Here is an 18,146-nt window from a genome sequence, read left to right on the forward strand (position 1 = left end):
ATAGTAGCTATTACTTAATCATGAACTATTTTGTAGACTGCTTGCTAACAGCTGAAACTAGAAAGAGGCTGAAACCAGTTCCATGGGGATTGAGAAATCTTTCTCTTCATCTGAATCAACTCCTTGAGCCCCAAGGGTCTTTGAACCGAACTGAGTATCTTCAGTGAATTTATTTTTATTCCTTTGTTTAGCAATATATATGAATGGTGTCCATGTGCCAAGCATTCTGCCTTGGAGCTAGGGGCCTGACCCAATTGTCTGAGAGATCCTCATTCTGGAATCTGACCTCATTTAGGATGCCAGATTCCATGTTGGTAGATTCTCTAGGTCTTTTCTGCTTTCCTCTGCCTACCAGCAGTGACCATGTAGCTTTCAAGTCCTCCAGAGTCACCTCAAGATCTGTGATTAGGCCTGAGAAGACCTGAGGAGAGAAGAAACCTCTCTCTTAATCAATAAATACTTATTGATCCAACTATATCTTAGGCACTGTGCCTTTGAAACCTGCCAGGGCTATGAACCAGGCTTCCACAAGACCCTTCAAACCCAAAGATGACAGATGATGGAGCTCTTATGATTAGTCCATTGAAGTAGAACCACAGGGGACCCAACCCCTTCTGGGCCAGACACAGTCTGGGATGCACTCTGAGCTTTTTCAAGATGCTTCCATGAAGCTACAGCCTTGGTGTTTCTAGGAACACTGGTTCAAAAAGCCTATTCTACTTGCACTGTTAAATGCTTCAGACCAGTGTGTCTGTCAAAATCAAAATTAGAAATCTATTCTCTTGCTCCTGAAGAACATTTGCACTGACTATAATTGACAATGCTTGGGGTGCTACAAATTCAGTTCTGACTTCAATAGGAAACCAAAAAGGGCTACAAAAGGGAGATACTCAAATGCCTTCTCATCTGGCTCTGCACAGTAAAGGAGGCCTAGGGGAAAAAATCACTGCAGAAAGCTATTGCACTCAACAATTGGAGCTAAAAACACTGGGGTCTCCCCAAAATGCATAGACTTTCACATTCATGCATTTTAAGCTCTGAATTAATTTGTTCCTCCTCAAAACACGTGAGGCCACCCTCTACCATCCATATTTAGACATGGGCAGCTAACCCTTCTCACTTGGCTCAGTACATGTGTACATATGACCCTTCTGAGAGTGTGTGCTTGCGTGTGTCTGTGTTTGTGTGATAACATCTGCCTACCTGTAAGTTTCTATAGACTCATATGGACAAATTAGCAGGCCCCGGTTTTAGTTGCAACATATTTTTAGAAACTGCTTCATAAAGTGGATCACATTTTCCATGGAAAAGATGCTATAATTGGGAGTTTCATTCCTGACCAAAGACTCCTCCACAAATAAAATACAGATACTGTAAACAACTTGTCATGGAACAAAAAGAATGACCATTTTACAAACCTCTATAAATATCTGAAGCATTAAAACACTGCTGTTGATGAGCACTGGGTGTTATATGCAACTAATGAACCGTGGAACACTGCGTCAAGAACGAATGATATGTTGGCTAATGGAACATAATAAAAAAAATTCCAAAAAAAAAAAAAAAAACCACCAAACGCCACTGCCCTAAGTCCTATAAAAGGGAAATAAACATACACAATACCTATACATGTAGTCTCAAAGTTTGTCACCCACAAAAATACAGCTTAATTGGATTATGTTCTAAAATTAATGCACTAGCTATAATAACATGAGACATTCGATTAGCAATTTAGCAAACCTTGGATTTAGTAGAGCATTTTGGGGATGATTTAAATAGTGCCAATCTTCTTTTTTTAAAGGTGTCCAAGGAAATTGAGCTAATGTCTTCCTTTCCCTATGAGGAAGAAGTCAATGTTTTACTGCGTCTACTACTTCCATCTCGTAAGCCTCTTTCTCCTCCTGCTTTTTCTGTTCTTCTTCCTTCTCCCCAGCCACTCCACTTCCCAATATGTGATTATTATGGAAGTACTGTATTTTCATCATGCAACTCTGTCCTGGCCAAAAGTGATGAGTGCAGGATTAGGTCCCAAGCACCGTCTCCCCTGGGAATTTGATATTTGGAACCTAGAGAACCAAAGATGGGGAATCTCTGGAGTCCTCCTGCTGGGGGCTCAGGACCCCAGACCCCTGTCCTTCTACTAGTTTGCTCATGGTTTTCCAGTTTCCATGAGCTGCCCCAATATCCCTTCAGGAAACCCCCCTTTGGGCTTAAACTAGGCAGAGTCATTTTCTGTTATTTAAAGCAAAAGGACTCTTCATAAATATACCTATGACAAGTAGATGCACTTAAAATGATTTCTCCCACCTGAAAGCTCAGGTCAAAGCAATACTTCACGACCTAGAAAATGTGCACAGCAAGTGACAAAAACACCCAACAAATCAATAAGCACTCTACACTTTCACTTTAGGTATTAAACATATGACAGGAAAACCCTTAGACCAAACTGTTCCTCTTGGTTATCTCCAGTGAGTTGTCTGGTTTTCTCTTTTATTTTGCCCTACTTTCCAGTTCCCACAATAAGTCAGATTTACTTTTTGCAATCAGAAAAAAAAAAAAATTTCCACTGTAAACAGTGACAAAATGTTAAAATGAGATGTCCCACAGAGGATTGACATCGGTGACGAAGATCATAGCTGCGCTGTTGTTCTCTCACTTAGAAGTGATTTTTAAAGATGACTCAGGCCTGCTGTTATTCTCTCAATGGTCCCCCACCATCTTAATCTATTCACGGCTAAAAGAGCAGTTTCTTAGCTTCAAAGCAATGTCACTAGGAAACATTAAGTACTGTAGGGGCAGGATATGGAGTGAGAGTACTTGGGTTTGAACTCCAGCAAAAGAGCTGTGTGGACTTGGGATGGTCACTTACCCTCTCTGAGCCTCAGCTTCCCCTGCTTTAAATTGGGGAATTCGAGTACCCTCCTCTCAGGGTGTTTGTGCAGTTCAAAATAGACCACTGTGCAGTGGGAAACAAGCGTTAGCTATTGGTATCTACTCTTGCCTCTTGTCCTCTAGCAGCCCTTTCAGCCAGTGTGGCTTTTGGTTGGGTTTCTTTGTCACGAAAATAGAAGAAGCCACTCTGCCCCCTTACCAGATTCTCTTGGCTGAGGACCTGCTGGAAACTCTAGCCCTGAAGCTTCAGTTATCCTTCTCCTACTGGCTTTCAACAACATACAATTCACTTACACCATACTGAGTATTCCCAAAATATAACTCATCTACCTAGTAACTGTACTTTAAAAAAATTATAGTAAAATACACATAATCATAAAGTTTGCCATTGTGACTGTTTTTAAGTGTACGGTTCAGTGGCATTAAGTGCATTCACTTCGTTGTGCAATGATCACCCCCACCCATCTCCAGAACTCTTCAACTTCCAAACTGAAACTCCGTCCCCACTAAGCACCGACTCCCTGACAACCACCCCCGCCCCTGGCAACCACCACTCTACTTCCTGTCTCTGGATCCGACAACTCCAGGTACTTTGTGTAAGTGATATCACACAGTATCTGTCCCTTGGTGACTGGCTTATTTTACTTTGCATAATATCGTCAAGGTTTGCTATGATCTGAATGGTGGTGTCTTCCCAAAATTTGCATGTTGCAATCTCAATCCCCAAAGGCAATGAATGGTAGGAGTAGGTGGGGTCTTTGGGAAGTAATTTTGTCAGGAGGATGGAGCTTTCATGAATGAGATTAATGCTCTTACTAAAGAGATATCACCGAGCTCCCAGCCCCTTTCGCAATATAGTAAGTCTGTGATTCGGAAAAGGGCCCTCACCCAACCATGCTATCACCCTGATCTCAGCCATCCAGACTCCAGAACTGTGAAAAATTAGTATCTGTTGTTTCTAAACTACCGAGTGTGTGGTATCTTGTTACAGCAGCCCAAACAGATGAAGACACGGCTCATTCAGGTTGTAGCGTGTACCAATTTCCTCACTTTATTGAGGTATCGTTGACAAATAAAATTGTCATATTTTTAAGGGTACAATGTGATGATTTGATTTACATAGACATTGTGAAAGGACTCCCATAATCAAGCTAATTAACACATCTGTCACCTCCCGTATTTAACTTTCGTGTGTGTCTGTGTGTATGAAAATACTTAAGATCTAGTCTCAGCAAATTTCGATTATACAATACAGTGTTATCAGCCATAGTCACCATGCTCTGCATTAGATCCTCAGACGTTGATCATCTTAAAATTAAAAGTTGGCGCCCTTTTGCCAACATCTCCCCATTTCCCAACCCCCAAACCCCAGCAACTACCATTCTATCCTGCTTCTATGAGTTAGACTTTCTGTTGTTCCACTTTTTTTTTTTTTTTTTTTTTTTTAAGATTCCCCACGTTTGTCTTTCTCTGGCTTATTTCACTCGGCATAATGCCTTCCAGGTTCACGCATGTTGTCACAACGGGCAGGGTGTTCTTTTTTTAAAGCTAATATTCCAGTGTGTGTATGTGTGTGTCTCACATTTAGTTTATCTATTTGTCCATCAGTGGACACTTGGGTTGCTCCCACCTTTTGTGTTTGGTGAATCATGATTCTCTGACCATGGATGAACAAATATCTGAGTCGCTGTTGTTGTTTTTTTTTTTTTAAGATTTTATTTATTTATTCGACAGAGAGAGAGACAGCCAGCGAGAGAGGGAACACAAGCAGGGGGAGTGGGAGAGGAAGAAGCAGGCTCATAGTGGAGGAGCCTGATGTGGGGCTCGATCCCATAACGCCGGGATCACACCCTGAGCCGAAGGCAGACGCTTAACCGCTGTGCCACCCAGGCGCCCCCTGAGTCGCTGTTTTCTAGTCATTTAGAACTATACCCAGAAATGGAATTGCTGGATCATATGGTAATTCTATTTTTAATATTTTTAGAAACTCCCATGCTGTTTTCCCTAGTGGCTGCACCATTTTACATTGCCACCAAGAATGCACAAGAGTTCCTAATTTCTCCACACCCTGCTAAGATTTGTTATTTTCTGTTTTGTGGATTTGTGTAGGTGTGTTTTAAATAACAGTCATTCTAATGAGTGTGCAGTGCAATCTCATTGCGTTTTGATTTGCATTTTCCTAAAGATTAGTGACATTGAGCATCTTTTCATGTGCTTATTTGGATGTCTTCTTTGGAGAAATGTCTGTTCAAGTCCTTTGCCCACTTTTTCCTAAAGTTGTTTGTTTTTTGTTGTTGTTGCGTTGTATAAGTCCTTCATATAGTCTGGAGATTAACCCTTTATCAAATATATGATTTGAATATATTGTTCTTATTCTGTGGGTTGTCTTACACCTGTTCACGCAAATAGTAACCGTGCACCCACATGTGAAAGACATTGCACTAACGACTGAGCAAAACAGTGCCATCGACTTTCATACCCTCTCTCCCTTCACTTGACTCTGTCATGCTATCAGACCCCTTCCCAATGCTTGGAGACATTTTTTTTTATTACTAGATCTTTGGAGTCTTCTAAAAGGACTTTAATTGACTATTTCATCTCAGATATCTGAGAAATGAGATCTCAGTCCTAAATAGGTTGTGAGGAACTGGAGAGCTGTGAAACTTGACACTAGAAGAGACAGTCACTGTCCACACACACACACACCACTCAAAACCTCCAGCAAGAGCTTCCTGCCATCTACACGTGTGTGACAGGAAGTACTTCCACTTAAATCAGTGCTTGCCGAAGAGTATTTGACTGTTAGGTTTTATTGTAGCTGTTCTCACCAGCTGGTAAAGGTTATAAACCTTGACTCTGGGACCCTGGACCCTTACTGGGGTCCTAACGTTCTTTCCTGATCGCTGAACAATGGTGCTTGTTTTATCTAATTACGTACATTCCCTCTCAGCCAGAGGGCTTGGTTTCAAGCCTTAGTGTGACCACCATAAACTAGAACTTAAAAACTCCTGATGTTTTTCCTCCTTACCACTCTCAGTAAACCTCTTCCTGGAGGAATGTCTCCTTGCACAGCAAGTGAAGAGACTCTGTTTTCTGCCCACATCTGGCGGTGTGTGTGTTTTGTATGCCGCGTGGGCTACAATCCTACTGACTCCCACGGGGCTCAATCCCACGACCCTGAGATCACAACCTGAACAAAAACCAAGAAACGGACGCTTAACGGACTGTGCCACTGAGGTGCCCCAGCTACTCCAAGTTTTATACAGAGACACGTATCTTATCCCTGGGTAGCTGCGACTGATCTCGTCCCTCGAATCCTCAGGGCATTTAGATAAATCCCAGCCTGTTTTCAAACAGATATCTTAATTTAGCCACCAAACATACAGATATTTGACCTCCACGAATACTTCCCTCCTCATGGTCACATGCCTTAGAAACCACAAACACAGGCCTTTATGTAAATGTTCGGCTGCATCATGGATCGGCTTTGCATCAAATGGCTGTTAACACACACGCACGCACACGCACGCGCTATGCATTTGTCTCTGAAGAACTGCCTTTAACGTCCTGTTGGAGCCAAAGAATCAAAATTTCAAGATAGTGAATTAAATTTGCAGAATCACTGTTCATTAGCAGTAACGTTTCACAAACAGGAAATTAGTCCAATTACAATATCCTCTGAGTTACGATCTCTGCTTCCTCATTGCTTTACCCAGTACCAAATCACACAAATAGCCTGCTTCGTGTCTACAGCCGCAGTTCAAAAACCAGCGCTGCTCAAGGTTTTTCTGCCCCCGTGGAATGGAATGGAATGGAATGGAGCAGATAAATTAATTCATGATGTGCAGCCCCTTACGATCAACTAGAGAAAATGAATCCGAAGCCAGGACCCTAAAATGGGAGCATTTACCACCCATTGTCTAAGAGCTCCACATTCAACTTCATAGACCCCCAGGGATGGCAGTCACAGGAATGAGGCAACCCCGCGGCCAGCTGCCGCTTCCCAGCTGTCCTGGAGCCTGGTGTGGGCAGATGCTGTGCTGGGTGTCTCGTGCTTAGCCTGGCTGATTTCATTACCAAATACGAGTTACAAACACAAGACAATAAATACAGGAAGAGGACAGAGTAGTAAGACAATGATCTTGAGGTCCCTCCCACCAGCAGTGAGCCCTGCCCCTTGAAATAAACGATGCCCTGTGATGAATGTGAAGAACTAATGTCCCCTCGACAGTTTCCTATGAAGTTCTGTTCTTTAGGATTGACAGTCAAGTCCTGTCGCACCAGCTCCACTCATTGGGTTTACCCCGAAGTGTGTTTATCCCTCCTTTGGTATCTGAGGCAGGTTCCCACCTTAGACACAAAGAAGGAGGCACCCTCAGGGAGAGAGGGAAGATTTTTTTTTTCTTCTTTGCATGATCTAGATGTTTACTCAAAGGAGGGAAAACGGGCTTCAGGTTTTAGTGACCTAACTTATTTTGTGTGAGTGTGTATGCGTGTGTGTGTGTGTGTGTGTGTGTGTGCACCTGACTTAGATCGAATGGGGTATTTTGTTTTCTTTAGCTTTGTTTTAAAAACCAAGACAGAAACTCTTTTAGAAGAGAGCAAATGACTATATCCTCTTCAGCATGATTTTCACTTTCCCTTTCTCTTATTTCCTCTTGATACTGTTCTCTAGACATTTTAAAGACAACTGTGGCGGTGAGCCTTTGTTGTCCTAATGATCTTGTTTCTCTTTTCTATCAGGAAAAACTCCTCCTTTGCGCTGTTGCATGAATACCTGGTTACTAAAAACTGAGACCTGGTCCTAAATCAGTCAAGAGGATAAATGTCTGGGTGAGAATTAGCGGCAGAACAACAGTAGAAGCCACCCACGGAGCTCCTTTGGGGACTAAATCTGGAGGGGTGTGATAGACGCTTTGAAAGGGGTATGATCCACGGAACTGCTGAGAAAGTGAAAGGCCTCTTGTCCTTTTCTTTTTTCTCTGCTCTATTTGAGTACTCTCTGTGTTCTAGAAATCCTGTGGATTCAGCCCTCAAACAATTGGCAAAAAATTCTGTCATGAAGATAAGAATTCTACTCCACCTTTCTTCTCTGTTTCAAATGCTGACCCACTTGTTAGATCTTAATCGTGGCTCCTTCTTGATCATCAGGAATTTCCCATTGCTGTTTCCCATTGTCTGGAATAATGTATTAACTAATTTAGAGATGGCGAGACCATTTATCATGGGTGGGACATCAGCCTGAAATATCATCGTTTGTATCTATGGTGGCAATTAGATACACTACTTCATCAGCATTCACACCTGGTTGACTATGTTTATGTTTGTTTGATGGTGAGGGTAAGAAGATAGCCGTGGTTGCACAAAATAAAGTTCTTTCTTTTGGCATTCTAACCAGTCCAGTGAAATCTTTCCTCTCGAATTCAGTAGGATTATGAGTTAAATGAAACTTTGCGAATACGTGAACTTTAAATTTAAAATAACTTGAAACCTGACTAAATCTAATGTTTTAATGATAACATCCAAGACAATTGGTAACAATGCAACTTGAAAAGTGGCCAAATGTCAAAACACATATAAGTTGAGAGAGAAGGAGAGGAGAAGGAGATAAAGACAGAAAAATTAAAAGAGAAGGAAGAACAGTAAATATTTGGGAAACGGGGCATGAATTGGAGATTGTAGAGAAATCCTCGAGCTTGCACACATCTCCCCAGAGCACAATGTGCCATGCTTGAATCACACAGGGACACATCTACAAGGACTAACATCCAGATATCATGCCGGGCTCCTTCCCTTGGGTGTGTACGTTAGTTATACACTGAATCTTCATGGCAGAGAAAAAAATAATCTTTTACCATTTACTAAATAATAGGAAAATATAAACTTCCAAGTTCACAAAGATTTAAAAAATTGATACTAAAGGGGCGCCTGGGTGGCACAGTGGTTAAGCGTCTGCCTTTGGCTCAGGGCGTGATCCCGGCGTTATGGGATCGAGCCCCACATCAGGCTCCTCCGCTGGGAGCCTGCTTCTTCCTCTCCCACTCCCCCTGCTTGTGTTCCCTCTCTCGCTGGCTATCTCTCTCTCTGTCGAATAAATAAATAAAATCTTTAAAAAAAATTGATACTGAAAATAAGATACTACATGGCTGAGAGAAGACTGTCAAGTAGTCAGTTCTTCAGCAGAATAATTTAGCAATACACACCAAATGCCTTCAAAACAGTTATACTGTTTGGTCTTGTTCGAAACCTTGAGGACATTGTGCCAAATGAAATAAATCAGTCACAAAAGGACAAACACTACATGATCCACTTACAAGAGGTACCCAGAGTAGCCAAATTTATAGACCCGGAAAGTAGAATGGTGGTTGCCATGGGCTGTGGGAGGAGGGAATGAGGTGTTACTATTTAATGAGTACAGAGTTTCAATCTGGGAAGATGAGAAAGTTCTGGAAATGGATGGTAGTAATGGTTGCACAACAACATGAATGTCCTTAATGCTACTGAACAGTGCACTTAAAAATGATTAAGATGGGGGCGCCTGGGTGGCACAGCGGTTAAGCATCTGCCTTCGGCTCAGGGCGTGATCCCGGCGTTATGGGATCGAGCCCCACATCGGGCTCCTCCGCTATGAACCTGCTTCTTCCTCTCCCACTCCCCCTGCCTGTGTTCCCTCTCTCGCTGGCTGTCTATCTCTGTCAAATAAATAAATAAAATCTTTTAAAAAAATGATTAAGATGGTAAATTTTATGTTATGCATATTTTATTACAATAAATGATAGTTTTGAATATTTAGCAACAGGGATATGCTCAAGATGATAGAAGTAGTATCAACTATTTTCCAGATTTTTCTACAAAAATCATTGTACGTTCATGTATGAAAAAGACCGGGAAGGTATTCCAAAACACAAAATGTTGGTAGACATTATCTTAGGTGAGATGATGAGCGATTTTCTTTTTTTCATACTTTCCTGTATTTTCCAAATGCTCTAAGTAGCCATACAGTATTTTTATAGCTAGGAAATAAAATTTAAAAGCTCAGTCCCTAGACAGATAGTAGCTACACTTGAGGTGAGCACAGCATAAAGTAGAGAGAAGTTGAATCACTATGTTGCACACCTGAAACTAGTGTGACATGGTGTATCAACTACACACAAATTTTTTAAAAATTTAAAAAATAAAAAAATAAAAGCCCACCCCCTACGTCTCTATCCCCTTACCCTATTTTATTATGACAGTAATGGCACTTATTACTACATGAAACTATTTTGTATACTTATTTGTTTCCTTGCTATAGCCTTGTTTCCCCAGCTAGAACATAAACTCCGCGAGGTCAGAGACTTCTGCGTCCTCAATTCTTGAACAGTTTCAGGCACTTAATGGGCACTCCATTAATATTGGAGTGAAAGACAATGAGTAGATGAATGGACACAAAATCAGTCATTCTTGGGTAAGGACAGTGGCATTCTTTTGTCCGGTGTCCCCATTCCAGACACCTGTGGTAGCTACCTTCTTCCTTCCAGCTGTAATCTGCTCAGGATTGGAGAAAGGGTTTTCTCCAGGTTAAGGATCATTGGGATGACAATAAAGCCTGGACACATCCAAAGGAGGACTAATAGGGGAGAAAGCCATCTAGACACGAGGCCACCTGCAAGAATAGTTGAAGGGACTAAGATTGGAAAAGAGAAAACTCAAGAGAAGAAACACAGCTATCTCCAAATCCCAGGAGGTAATCAGGTGGAATCATGCATTTATTCAATAATCTCCACTGAGCCTTCTCCGTGTGCCCAGAACTGGGGTGGCCACCAAGAGTACAAAAGAAGTAGAATTAGATTTCATCTGTGTGGCCCCGTAGGGAATACTGGGGGTTGGTGAGAAATTTGGGAAGACAGATTAGAATGCATCCTAGTGAGTCCAAAATAGCATTTCCTAGAGTGCATTTCACGGAGCCCTAGGGATACGTGGGATGTTCATTTATGTTACACAAAAAAAAAAGGATTCTGGGGCCAAATAAGTTTAGACAATCTTGAGATAGAATTTTTTAAACTGCTACACAGGACTTCTCAGGGTTTTTAATATTCTCTTATATACCGCCACTCTCCTAAAGAGTAATGTGGTTCCTTTCCCCAAAACTTTGAACCACAGGACACTTTTCCTAGGCCTACAATTTCATGGGATGAGCATTAGGAAGAGTTATCCTGACTTCATAATGAGAACATTCACCTTTGGAAAGGGTGGCCTGCAACCACAGACGCAGATGGGCACTGTGCCTTGTCCCGGAGACACACGGTGACACCACGTAGAAAAGATGCCCGAGGCTTCATCCTGAATCACTCACATCAACCCAGTCCTCTCACCTCACAATTCTCCCAGTTACCAGTCTGGGCACTTGCTTGTTCCTTTTTCCATTCTTGCCTTGAACTCGACCTTAATGACCCATGCCTTGTACATCTGCTTGTGACCTGTGCTCTGTATAATAATGAATTTGGTTCTTCCCCTATGCTGGGTAAGGCTCCCCTGGTTCAATTCCACACAGCTCACTGTACACAGAGAAGGAAGACTCAGACAAGGAGCAAGCAGGTTCTATGCCTCATAAATGGGGAGAACTTGGGCTTTCTGATACAGAAAGCTCTTCCCTGGTCTTCTTTTCAGCCACTTCTTCAACAGGTCTGACCTCCTGTAATGTTAATATCTAGGCATGCTCGTAAATACTTTACGTACCTGGAAAACCAGGTATTTCTATGACCGCATCATCTTCTCAGTTCTTACATGGAATGCAGACGCTCCACCACACCTTTGGGAAGACTTTCACATGATGAGCCCCTCATCCGAGGTCACTGGGCTATGTTCTACCTTCCAGCCATAAGTAAAAGCCCATGGTGACTTTGAAGGCTGGCATGAAATTCCTACAGGGAGAAACTATTCTGACTTTAAACTACAGCCCGAAAAGCCTCTCCCATTTTTTTTTTTCTCTTACCTTGTAACTTGGGTTCTCATTCCAAAATCCAGTGACCTCATTGACTGCAGTACTTCAATACAGCCCATGTACTGGAATAAGAAAAAAAAAAAAGAATAAGTAGGAAAAAATAGCACAATGATGTTTCTCGTCTTCACAGTGATGTCCTGGGAAACACCTTCAGTCAGCTCCTGATATCAGCTTACATTGGCACACTCAGCCTACCATTGATATTTCTGACCGTTAACGGACACAGGCCCTACGCCTCAGTTCAGTTATAAAACATTAGCTAAATCCCAACTATGATATCAGGAAGGCAGGTAACAAAGATGATGTGAGTTCTTTGGTTAAGAGCACAGGCTCTGGGGCCAGACTGTGTGCATTTGAATCCTGGCTCTGTCACTTATTAGTAATGGAAGCTCAGCACGTTACTCAGCTTCTCTGCGCTTCGGTTTTGTCAACGGCAAAATGGAGGATACAATTAGAATTGTTATGAAAGTTAAATTTTTTCACATGGGTGAACAGCGCCGGGTACATGCATGTGCTCCAGTGTTATGTGAGGCAAATAACACAGCAACAGTGACGCTCCTGAGGAGATAAAACAAGCATATAACTGCATAAATACAGAATTTGGTCATATAAGACGATCTTACTTTTCCACGAGATCATTCATTGAGAGGGTTCAAGAAAGGAAAAAAAATTAGTAAGTTTCCCTTGAACATGGAGTATGAGAAAAGGAATGGTGCCTTATAAGTGAAAAGACAGTTTGTATTTAATGTGGGAACCACGGCGGGCTGCTGCTACGAGAGCCATGTGGTCGGTCTGTGTGTGAGAAGCCTTATGTCAGCAGCAGTACGGAGGTGGCTTATTAGTGAGGGGAAAAGTGAGGATGTTCCTGTCGAGGGGGAAGTAATGAGAGCCTACACCCAGGAGAGATGGCGGCAATAGGAAGGAGGGGATGAATTCAAGTGACATCACGGAAATAGATACCACATGATTCGGCAGTTGATTTGCTCTAGAGAATAAGAGACAAGGATGAGTCAAGGATGACTCAGATGTTGCCAGCCAGGGTAGCAGAGGGAACAGTGATTCCATTAACAGAAACAGGAAAACCAGGAGAGGGGAAGATGATGAGTTGGTTTGGGACCCGTTGACTGAAAGACATTGGTGGGGTATCCAGGAAATGACAAACCTGCAGTTGAAAATTGGATTCTGGAATGATGGAGAAGAATGAAGCCTAGGGATGCAGACTTAGTAGTATTCTGTGTAGCTTTGCCAAGTGAGGCCGTGGGAGTAAATCCTCTTAGCAGAGCCTTAGCTGACGAGGGAGAGTGTTTCTCTGAGAAGGAGCTCGGAAATGTTATGAGAGCCAAGCGGTCTGATTGAAAGTGATCCGTCAGCTCCTTGGAAATTATATGCTTCCTGTTTAGCTTTCCTTTGGAAGCCTTCCAGCCTCCTTCTGCTTGGAAATGGCAAAAGCACCGTGGAAAGATGGCAGGATCCGGGGGGAGCCTCCCCAGACACTTCTTATAGTATTTCTGGGCAGATTCTGTAGAGTTAGCATCCTAATGGCAAGTCAGCCTCCTAAGTGTTGCCTAGAGCCTAGTGCTGGGAGAGCACACTGGCCAGGACAATCACCCGGCGATTCTTAGTCAGATTCGTTTGTCACACTCCTCTTGGGTCTCTAGTATTGACACACACAAACATTTTTGAACACTTTATGTCATCCCAATCATGCTTAACTTCCCAAAGTCAAGATACAACTGGGAAGTGAGTGATATCTAGAGAGTTCTGTTCAATAATCCATTAAGACTTATTAGGAAAGGAAATCTAGATTTAGGGGATTTAGTAGAAAGCTCATCTCAGAACGATCAGGAAGGGAGATTCCAAAGGCCCAAGCTTCATGTTGAGGTGCATTAAAAAGATTGTTCTCACACCCTCACTGGCTGCTCCAGCTTCTCCTACCTTCAGTATCTTCTCCCATTTCCTGTACCCCTCTGTTTCCTGCACCCCTCACCTTGGAAAGAATGAACTCCCCACACAGTTGGGGTACAGGTCTGGGCTACACCTCCAATTCCCACAGGAGGCTTTGTCAGTACAGAGGTGGGTGTCATCTTTCTCTTCAATGATAAATCATCAAGTTAAGATGAGGTGATACTAACCAGCCCATCAAGGCACACTTTTTTGAAAATGTAAACAAACACCTAAATTTTCCCTACATTTTCTGCCAGAGTGATTTTTCAAAAATACACATCAGACCATGTCCCTCAATTGTTTAAAACCCCTGGCATTTATTATCAAAACAAACATGTTGTTATAAACCCCAGACCCTGTGTTTTCTGGCCCCTGCTTACCCCCCAACTTCATCTGTGTCAGTCTCCCCCCACACATTTTGCTGCCACATTGGCCTTCTCTCTCTTCCTCAAGTACACCAAATCCTTCCAAACACAGGGCCTTTCCACTTGCCCCTTCCCCTCTCCGGTTCTGCCTTGCTCTTCCCCCATCTCTTTCCAGGACGGGCTTCTTCTCATCCTTTAGGTTTTAATTTAAATATCACTGCCTCCTGTCACCCTTCATCACAGCCCTCACTGGTCACCTTCATGCCACTGCCTATCAAGCCTACTTGTTAGCTTGCTTGCTTACTTCAGTCCCTTGACTGTAAACATTATGATCAATACTGTATTCTCAGCACCTGGGACATGTTGTTACTCAATAAATACTAGTTGGAGGAATGAATAAAGCTTCTATTGTTCAACTCCAGCAGTCTCTTTAAAATGAGCCAAGGGAGAGAAGCTATGGAGGGATGTGAAGGTTTGACTGTCTCTCATCCTGGGGAATAAATGAGGCGTACAGGAGAAATGAGGACTCAGAAGGAGACTCAGGAACTCTAAGCCAGGATGATACCTTTGGAAGACTTCTGCATTTCTCTGTCATTTCCTCTGTTTGTTATTTTTGTTAGTCCCCATCTTAGAGACTGGCAACAAACAACCTAAATAGAAGAGGTTTTGTAGTGAAGTGGGAGTCTGGGGAGAATGTGGTCTCCTCCTCAGGCAGTCTAGTGGCAGTGGGTGGGGAGAGCCCTGGATGATAAAGTTGATGGTGGGGACTTTAAAAGGAAGGGACAGCAGGCTGCATATCTGACAGGAATGGGAAAAGAGGCAAACAGAGTCAGTTGGACAGAGACGTTCCAAGGCCAATAAGGCTCAAAACTCATGTGAGGGAGAGTGCCAAAGTGGGGGCAATTCTCAGCCCAGTGAAGCGAATCACCAATGGTGGAATTTCAGTTATCAATGAGGAAAGAGGTTTTTAGTGAAGAGACAGAGAACAGGAAGAGAGAGACTCTTCCAAGGCTTTGTTCTTACTCACACTTCATGCAATAACCACCTCATCTGCTTCCTTCTAAGACAGACCCAGGCATTGCTTCCAATCCCCTTTCCTTCGTTGGAACCTCTATTTTGCTCCACACACTCAACTGCCAGTAGGGGCACAGGTGACACCTTCTGCCAGCCTCATTGTGATAAACCGAAGTTTCTGAAGAAACGTGAGTCATGCCTGAGGTGATATGACAATGAGTACATTTCCCCTTTCGCCGTGGGTAGGTGTTGAGAAAGCCACTCTGAGCAAAACGAAAGGAGGGAATCAGTGCTCGATTTTTCACAATTAACCCGAAGCCCAGAATGGACTTGGTCTTCCCATCAACTCACATAGTCCATTTCACCCAGAAACCATTGCTATGGGGAAGCAGGGAGAGGGCAGTGCATAAAAATAATCCATCCATTTCTTTGTCTAGGTACCTGACGACCACATACGCAGACAGTGGTTGAATGTCAATGCCTAAGGAAGGAGAAATTTGGTTTGTTGATTTAGGTATAAACTGGAAACGACAATACCTCTCACTCGTTTATTAAACGTGGATCTGAATAAGATATGGTCTCTGTTCTTAAGAAACCCAGCCTCAGGGGCACCTGGGTGGCTCAGTCGGTTAAGCATCTGACCCTTGATCTCAGCTCAGGTCTCGATCTCCCGGTCATGAGTTCAAGCCCCATGTTGGGCTCCACACAGTGTGTGGAGCCTACATTAAAAAAAGAAAAAGAAAAAGAAAAAGAAAAGAAAAGAAAAGAAAAGAAAAGAAAAGAAAGGAAAAAAACCAGCCTCATAAGTATAAGAGAATCATGAAAGAGATTATTTCTTTTCTTTCTAGGACTTTAGTCATTACTGGTAATTCCATTTAATAGATGAAGATATTAAAGTCTATTAAAGGGAAGTGCCTGGCTCAGTTTCATTTATTCAGTGAGACTGAATCAGGGTTTATTCCAGAGTCTGTAGCCCATTTCTGCGACTCTGTGTGTAAGCCTTGTATAACAGGAAAAGAAAAAATGGAAAGGGTCACTGAGCTGGCTCCCACTGACTTTTTCTTTGGTCTACTGAAGTGGGTAACAATGAGATGAGCCTGGGGGCCACAGTGGTGAGAACAGGATGAATCTGGCTTCTTCTGGGGACCACAGGAGGTGGCACATGAGACAGAAGACACTCCCTAATTCCTGACCCCGGGAGGACACCAAAGACCTTTATTAGAGGCATACGAGCATGGTGAGAAAGTAGTGGAGCTCGGCAGTATTCGGACAACCTTCCTATTCAGCACCTGACAGACAGCTTACCTAACTCCAAGCTCCTGCTCTCTCTTCATGCCCCGAGGCAGCAATAATATTTTTGTACTGTCTGAGCTTCAACCACTTGCTCCCAGGGAGAGGTGAACAGCTTATTCATAGCTGTGTGTACCTTGGGCTTTGAAGAAATTACTGGGGTTTTCAGAGAGGAGGAATGATAGCTAGCTTATGAGAATTTCTCATACTAGCTCTTTTACAGAATGATTTTGACCATATCACCTAAAGAAAAAGGATATATATTCTTATATCGTCAGAAAGAATGTCTGAAGGACACATAAGAAGCTGGTAAGAAAGGTAACAGGGGTTACTTCTGGGAATGGGAGAGAGGCAGGCTTTTACTTTTTACTTTACACTTTTATATTGTTTATTTTTTAAAAAATGAAAGGTAGTATTCTTATAGGGTTTAAAATTTAAATAAAGCCTACCTTAACCTCTAGGAAGCACATTTCATTAATTATTAAGTAGGATTAACTCCCTTTTTTTCTGTGGTATGCAGTATTCCTTTCTTAGAATGTGCCTGTCCCTGTGCTAGGAGTGCAGGGGAATATTGTTCAAGAAAAGGCTTCAGGGATAGGCCCTTCCTTTCTTTCTACTCATGCGTCAACTCACTATAGTAGTTCTGTCCTCAAAACTCTACTGAAACTCCCTGAGCAAACCAAGGTATTATCATAATCTACTCCAGTGAACTGTTTCTGTTCTCTGGTTTACCTGCCTGGGGCATTGACCTTGCTGACCTCTACTCACCTCTTTGTCTTTCCTCTGACCCTCTCTCCCTGCTTGGCTCTCATGAGCGCATTTTTCTCTGATTCCTCATCTTCATCCTCTGACTGTTCCTTCTTAGTCTCCTTTGCTAGTTCCTTATTTTTACCCCATTTTTTTCTTTAAACAATGGTTTCTTCTCCTCTCACACTATACCCTTGGTTCTCAACCTTGACTGCATCTTAGAATCACCAGGGAAGCTTAGAAAATTCTGATGCCCAAGTTCTATTCCCATCCAATAAAGTCAATCTCTACCACGTATGCCTACAATTATTACCTGGGTGCTGATGACACAGAGATTTTCAACCCAAGTTCTTTTGCATACTACAGACCAGTATAACCACATGAATAGTCATTCCACTTACGTCACAAATTCAGTATATCCAAATCATTCCTCTACCTAAACTTCTGATCTCAAGCAACAGTGTCACCATCCACCTAGTTACATGAGCCAGAAAACTCAACTCTTCCCCTTCTTTCAAATCCCTCATCGAACCAGGGGCCAAACCCTGCCAATTCAAGCTCCGTATCACCTCTGGGATCTGTTCTGTCTTCCTCCCTCAACTCCACACCCTGCCCCAACTTTTACCATCCTCTTTTGGGCGCTCTGCCTCTCAACGTACCTGAAAAGAACCATATTCGTTTGGCTGGCAGTAAGCAAGAGATCAATCTCTTTGTCCTACCCTGTAGCCCCAAACCCTACTCTCCAAATTAGAACTTGACCTCAATGGCCCCAGGGAAAGGAGACCTCCCTGTAAATACAAACAAAAACATAAGCCACTGATTCTGATCTTTGACAGTCCAAGTGCACAGATGTGGGAGATTTTAGGGACTGCCCAGAATATTCTTTACTCTACCTGAGTTTCACCCTAGTG

The 18,146-nt window shown here is 42.7% G+C and overlaps 1 protein-coding gene across 1 annotated transcript in view; it reads right to left on the reverse strand.

Moving 5' to 3' along the window:
* Positions 1-18,146, reverse strand: part of SHC4 (SHC adaptor protein 4) — a 138,449-nt gene that overhangs the window by 86,533 nt on the left and 33,770 nt on the right. The window contains exon 2 of the mRNA XM_026518439.4: positions 11,867-11,937. Within this exon, the coding sequence (XP_026374224.1) occupies positions 11,867-11,937 (71 nt within the window). The remainder of the gene's footprint in view (positions 1-11,866; positions 11,938-18,146) is intronic.

Source organism: Ursus arctos, unplaced genomic scaffold (assembly GCF_023065955.2).
Source record: "Ursus arctos isolate Adak ecotype North America unplaced genomic scaffold, UrsArc2.0 scaffold_36, whole genome shotgun sequence".
Taxonomy (NCBI): domain Eukaryota; kingdom Metazoa; phylum Chordata; class Mammalia; order Carnivora; family Ursidae; genus Ursus; species Ursus arctos.